Source organism: Enhydra lutris, unplaced genomic scaffold, assembly GCF_002288905.1.
Source record: "Enhydra lutris kenyoni isolate GAN:26980312 unplaced genomic scaffold, ASM228890v2 scaffoldscaffold75, whole genome shotgun sequence".
In the NCBI taxonomy this organism is placed as follows: Eukaryota; Metazoa; Chordata; class Mammalia; order Carnivora; family Mustelidae; genus Enhydra; species Enhydra lutris.
In genome coordinates, this window is record NW_019154159.1 from 19094 (window position 1) to 25831 (window position 6738).

The window sequence follows — 6738 nt, forward strand, 5'->3', positions numbered from 1 at the left end:
CACTATACCTTCTCTTACTTCTGCTGGTAAGCCTTTGGCTGCTACATCTCCAAGAACCCCTTCCCAGCAAGGCGTTTTGAGGGTGGCAGGTGCCAGGAAGGAGACCCCCATGGGCTTTGTCTTAGGAAGGTTAGTCTGTAGGGTCAGGTGGAGAGGGATGTGCTGGACCTTAAACTGACTTTAGGAATAAAGATGACAAGAAATTACATTTTGAGCACCTTGGAGTAGCTAACATAGTAGACAGCTCTACAAAGACACCAGGAGCCAATGGAAGTCCAGACCTGGGCTGGGGCTAGGGGTGGCAGGAAGTAGGTGTGCACAGACTGGAAGTGGTGCTAGACACTGGGGCAGGGGCTGTCCTGAGAAGGTCACCAGGGACAGACTCCAGGGGCTGCTGAGCAAGGGGCTAGACCAAGGAGAGGGTACACCTCATCCCGTCAACAAAACTACCCAAAGACGGGCACTGCCTTTCTCCTAATAAGGAAATTAGGAAGTAACTGAAGAAAAAAAATTAAGGGAAATAGATGACAGAAACTAAAAAGGATTAATTTAGAGAGAATAAAGGCAAGTGGCCTCTGAGCTCAGTTCCAGTTCCCGGAGGCCAGTGGACATCAGCTGAGCGCCAGGGAGACAACCCAGGCAGGCAGGACATGTGGCCGCTCCCGGTTCTGTTTCTTCTCATCATCCAAGGTGAGTGGAACTGGGGCTTCAGGAGGGAGCACCTGCATGGCTGGGGCAGGACACAGTCAGGGTCCATCCCAGGGTAAATGGCAAGCGGGGCCTTTCACTCATCTGGACACTCAATCTTTTAAAAAAAAAATTTTTTAAGTTTTGTTATCTGACAGGTACTAAGTTGGTGTTGGGGGAAATAAGAAAGTAAACAACGTAAACAGCATCTGTTTTCTAGGACAGTGCTTGTCAGCCTTTTCAGATAGAGATAGTTAGACAGGTGATGGATGGATACGTGGTAGGTGATAGAGGGCGCATACACGCAAACATATGCGCACATACACGTAAATGCATGAATTCCTGACCAGCTTTGAAGAAGCACAGGGACTCAGTTTCCAGTTGAAATCAACCCACTCAAAATGGGGTTCAGGTATCTGGATCATTTAAAAGCCTGCGCAGCTGACCTTGACTTATTCCTAGAGCCTGGATCTTCTCTTCTAAAGAGCTCAGATACAGGAAGGAGGACAGGCAGCAAAACCAGGGTGACAGGCTCTCTGAAGACTTGCTCAGTCCCACACATCAGGCTGCCCGAGTCTTGCTCTGGATGAGCCAAAGACCGGACCACCATCCAGTGTCGTAGGCGCAACAACGGAGACAGGGGCAAATGCTCTGATGGCACCAGGAGCCACCCAGTTGGCTGCAGAATTGTAGACCCCATAAAAGAGACAATGTTTGAGCCAAGCCTTGAAGGATGAATATAAGGGGTTGATTGCCTTCAAGCAGAGAAGAGAGAATATTTCAGGCAGAGGGAACCGCTTGTGCAAAACTATGGAGACTCAGAAGAGCAAGGTGTGAGGTAAAATAACAAGCCATCGTGTGTGCGCGCGTGGTGGTTGTGTGTGTGAATGTGTGAGTGTGTCTGATTAGTCCAATGCCATGTGTCCATTCAAAGGGTGAGGTGAGGGTTTTTGGTTGTTTAGGGGTTAGAGTGTCAGCGGGTACGTGAGGAGGGACCCTCTGTCTCAGCATCTCTGGGATTCGGAAGTACACCACGGGCTGCTGTGTGGGCGCTGCACTGCTGGGGAGAGGTGTTGGCAGAAGACGCAAGAGGGGTCGATGGTCAGTAGGTATCAGTTGAGCAGAGGCCCCTGTATTGGCCAAAGGGGACATCTGAGAGAGGGGACAGCAAAAGTTATACTGCAGGGGATAAAGGAACAAGTTGGGATATGGTGATTAGACAGAAAGCAGAGGCTCCTGGCCCATCTTCAGGGCAGCGCCAGATGCCCCCGAAGCATCCGGACGAGCCCAGGGCTCAAGAGAAGATGAGACAAATGTCGGGTATCTGTCTTTTAGGCTACTTCTCCAAATGCCAAGACGGGGTGGTGAGAGGCACAGCAACGGGCACACTGACCACACACTGTGTGTATGGCCCAGGATGGGAATCCTACAACAAGTGGTGGTGCCGTGGAGAAAACTGGATGTCCTGCAAGATCCTTGTAAAAACCACCGGGTCAGAGCAACTGGTGAAGAAGGGCAGAGCCTCCATCCAGGACAATCCCAGCCGACGCACATTCACCATGACTTTGGAGGATCTCCGGTACGACGATGCAGGCACCTACTGGTGTGGGATTGAGAGAATCGGTTCAGACCTGGGGTTCAAATTTTCTGTGATTATTGACCCAGGTATGCATTACCCCACTCTGATCTGGGCCCTGGTACCCCCCAACAAATATTCCAGGACTGTCCCTCTGTCTTCTCTACAGATGGAGGAGAGTCTCTTAACATGCCCAAGAATACACGTGTGTGTGTGTTTGTGCAACTGTGTGCATGTGCAAGCAAGTATGGGGGGGGCACCAAGATTCTGGGAAAGACTGGAAGAAAGAGCGAGCCCCACATCTCTGCATGTCTCCACCTGCTCTCCCCAGAGGCAGCAGAGAAGCAGAGACTCGGCTAGGACAGACTTGTCCGGGGAAGGCAGCTCCTCTTTCCCTAGTCACAGCATCCCCTTGCAGCCCCAGGCTGAGTGGAGCCTTGTCAGGTGTGCAGGAAGAAGTGGGTGCTAGAAAGCTGTGATCCTGATGGTCTCAGCTGCAGGACAAGAGACCCTCTCCCTGCCTACTCCTTCTCCCTCTCCCTCCTCTGGCAACAGAAGCACAAAGGAGCAAGAGACTCTGAACCCATTTCTGGGAGAAGGAAAGGCAGACTCCAGCAGAGTGCAGAGGCCCCCTCTCTGGCTGCCTCTGAGCCTTGGAGGGGACTCTGGGCTCCCCCACAGCTGCCCCCGAGGCACTAGGGCCTCCCTGGAGAAAAGCCTCGAAAGGGTGTCCAGCTGGAGCCCCCCTCCACACAGCCCCACTTCCGGACCCCTCAGTCTTGTCCCCAACATACAGACACACAGACTAAATGGGAAATACATCTGCTACTCATTAGTCTCCTCACACTTAGCATATACAAATCTGGTGTGTGCATGTGGGCAGTGGACAGCTACGCTGGTGTAGAATGTTCCAGAAATTAACTGAAAAAGACCACAAAGGTGGGTGGATGTGTACGGGAGTGCAGGAGGAGCTGGGGCCAGAGACGTGGAGTCTGGACCCTCCAACCAGACAAGCCTTTGCTGGCAGGCCTGGTGCAGGAAGAAAGGCCCAGAGAGGTGGGCAGGACTGAGGGGACAACGGGGGCTCCAGTCTCTGGACAGCTGCAGGAGACGGGAGACCCTGGGCCAGTCAGCTCATGGGTCACAGTGCTTCGGGCAAAGCTGAGACTCAGAGAAGAGCTGATTGAAAGCTCCAGGGGTGGGGACGTGGCTCAGACATGCTCAGCGATGCCAAACAGGACACGGAGATTGAGCTGAATGTAATTGCTGCAGAGCTCCCCACCCCCACACACCTCCCACGGTGGTGAACTGGTGTTTCCCTGCAAATGACGTAATTGCAGGTTTGGGGTGAGAAACCAAAAAGATGCAAGAGCAGACCAATGTGCCTGAGCGATGTCCCTAAGACAGAAGCTTCTCCACCCTGGGGGTGGGGAGTGGAGAAGGCCATGGGAGCCACCTGCGTTCTCTCACAACCTTGCTCTGCTCTGTGTGTTTAGAACCGGATCCAACAGACTCTCCCAAGCCTGTGCCAAGCACCACACCAGCCAGTTGGGACTCCTCACCTCCGTTTACCCAGGGCACCAATAGTAGCCAGCCCGTGACTCTGATCAACCCCATCAGCAGGTGAGCAGGGCATTAAAGGATGGGGCTTTCCACGGCTGCCCTGTGACTGCTCCCCTCGGGACAATCTATCAGGGAACCCCCTTTGGCCCCACCGATGTTTCCTGGGAGGGGAGAATCAGCAAGGTCTGCCCTGACCCCCATCCTTTATACCTCTGAGCACGTGAAGAACTCCCCACTCCCCCACGAGGAAACTAACAAAGTGCTTCAGCTGGGCTGTAGGAGAGAAGGCTCTGGTCTCCTTCTGATCTGCCTCCCAACCAACAAGAACCTCAAAGAGAGGTAGTTGGTTCCATCCTCGAGTATGCCAGAGGGAAATGCTCTGTATTCTTTTCCTGTGGCTTCTAGAACAAATCACCACCAACCTGGTGGCTTAAGACAAATAGTTTTGTGACCTTATGGTCCTGGAGATCCGAGGTCTGTAATGAGTCTCCCTGGGCTAAAGTCAAGGTGTTGGCAGGGTTGGTTCCTTCTGGAGGCTCTAAGGGTGAAGCCCTTCCTTGTCTTTTCCAGCATCTAGAGACCCAGCACCCCCTGGCTTGGGGTCCCTTCCATCCTCATAGCCAGCAGTGGTGGTCGAGTCCTCCTCACACCACCTTAATGGGACACTGGCTCTCCCCTGTCCTTATACTTATAAACATGCTGGTGATGACGTAAGGCCCACCCAGTAACCCAGGATAATCTCCCCATCTCAAGGTCAGCTGGTTGGCAATCAACTCCATCTGCATCATGAAATTCCCCCTTGCTATGCCATGTAACTTAACACATTCACAGATCTGGGGGTTAGGACATCTCTGAGGGGTGGTGTTATTCTGCCTACAGCTGGACACAGGCGGGCACCTGTTCCATGGATCCAGCCCTGCCCTCCCCAAGTGCTAGGGAAATGCTGGGAAGGAGGGGGAAGCTGGGATTCCTGCTTTCTTACATTCCCAACATGGCCGAGAGGCTGGGCCATCAACCTGAAACGCCCACTCGAAGAAGCGTCCACAGACAGCCAATTAGCTCTTCCATCAGAGGGCAAACACACTGTCTCAGTTTCACCCCATCAGAGACCAGGGTGGAGATGCATTCCCTCCCTGGGTCCTGCCTCCCAGAAACACCCTCCACCAGCTCCTTTCCAGCTCCAGTCCAAGTTCTTTTCCTTCTCCAGGACCCTATTCCTTGGAACCTGGACCCTGTAGACATTTTGTTCAGTCAATCCTCTGAATGAGGAAAGCACTTGGCTCATGCTTGATGATGAGCTCTGTCCTGCTGGTGACTGTTGAAGACCAGTTGTTCTGTTGAGTGGGGAGTAGAGGATGTAGGACTTTTCAGAGACCAAGAGACCAAGGAACATGAGAGGAAGCCTGCAATGTGGAGAGACGGGATAGCATCCCCACAGGGAGTGCGAAAAGAGTACAGTGTCTTAAAAGACATTTTGAGGAAGGGCAAAGCAATGCTTTTGCCCCTCTCTCCAGAAAACCACCTGTGAAATCCACATGATTCATCATGCTCAAGGCAGGACGAAGGACAGAGCAAGGCTGGCCTGCAGGGGGTCCTTGCCCTGCTTGTGGAGGAAGACTTGAGGTCAAGGATGAGGGGTCCAGACTCATGGATACTGAGAGGGACCAACAGGGGGACACATGTAAGCAAGGCCCATCATCCATCTAGAACCCCGTCCACTATCCAGGATGTATGAGCGTACACCCCATACATGCTACCATGGGGGGGGGGCAAAGCTGGGAGAGACACCTCCCAGGAGAACTTTGAAGGTAAATACCCAAGTTGGACAGGGATGGGGATCCTTCTTGCTTCAAAGAGGTAATATTAGATCAGAGATGGAAATTCGGGAAACTTGGGCAATGTTGCAGCTCCAAGACAGATCTGATCCCCGTTAGGTGGGGACTCCTCTCGTCCTGACCTCAGGCATAAGCTCTGGCTGCCTCCCTGCTCCGCACAGGTCGGGGAAGATGGCCTCCTCTGTAGCAGCCAAGAAGCCTCCTGTGTGGACCCTCCTGCTGCCTCTTTGCCTTGCGACCCTGGAGGGGCTCTGCCAAAGATGATGGACCATTGCAGCATGCAGGACTCTGGCCAATGATGGGTTTTAAAATTCCCAACCAACCAGTCACTATAAAAACCAGAACTAAACCAAAAAGCTTGAGGGGGTTGCACATGGCCGGAGACCCCTGAAGACCAGGTGTGCAGAGTCCTGCCGATCCCACCTGCTGCCCCTTCGGTGCCTCCTGGAGTTAGAGTCGCCTGAACATCAGATGGAAGAGGGGTTGGACCATCTCCGACCCACATCCCATCTGTTCGTTCCATACCTTTGCTATTAAATCTATGGCTTTTCCTGGGCTCCTTTGAGATTATTTCACTGGGACGCTATTTCAGTCTTTTATATGTGAGAACAAGAACCTGTCCATACTAGAGGGTCCGAGGTGAGTCTAAATCCAACACTAGAGTCACAATGTGTCCAGCAACTAGGAGGTGGGAGAAGGGAAGAAGGGAGAGACCTGAATGATGCCTTTTTTTTTTTAAGATTTTATTTATTTATTTGAGAGAGAGAGAGAGAGACAGAGTGAGAGAGCATGAGAGGGGAGGTCAGAGGGAGAAGCAGACTCCTCATGGAGCTGGGAGCCTGATATGGGACTCGATCCCAGGACCCCGGGATCATGACCTGAGCTGAAGGCAGTTGCTTAACCAACTGAGCCACCCAGGCATCCCTGGATGATGCCTTTTAATCCCCTCAAAGAGTTCCCAATGAGGGCTCCCCTCCTATAGATGGGAAATTTCACTGATGGCCAGGAGTGAACAAAGAAAAGTATAAGGACTTGGGTTTGGAAGTCATTTTCTGTGTTCGTGCTTCTTTCTTTCTT

At 52.5% G+C, this 6738-nt stretch overlaps 1 protein-coding gene across 1 annotated transcript; it reads left to right on the plus strand.

Moving 5' to 3' along the window:
- The first annotated feature begins 650 nt into the window (after nt 1–650).
- LOC111160266 (CMRF35-like molecule 4) lies at nt 651–5925 on the plus strand. Its single transcript, XM_022523204.1, has 4 exons — nt 651–690; nt 2023–2352; nt 3760–3886; nt 5823–5925. The coding sequence occupies exons 1-4, from the start codon at nt 651–653 to the stop codon at nt 5923–5925; spliced, it is 600 nt and encodes a 199-aa protein (XP_022378912.1).
- The last annotated feature ends 813 nt before the right edge of the window (nt 5926–6738 follow it).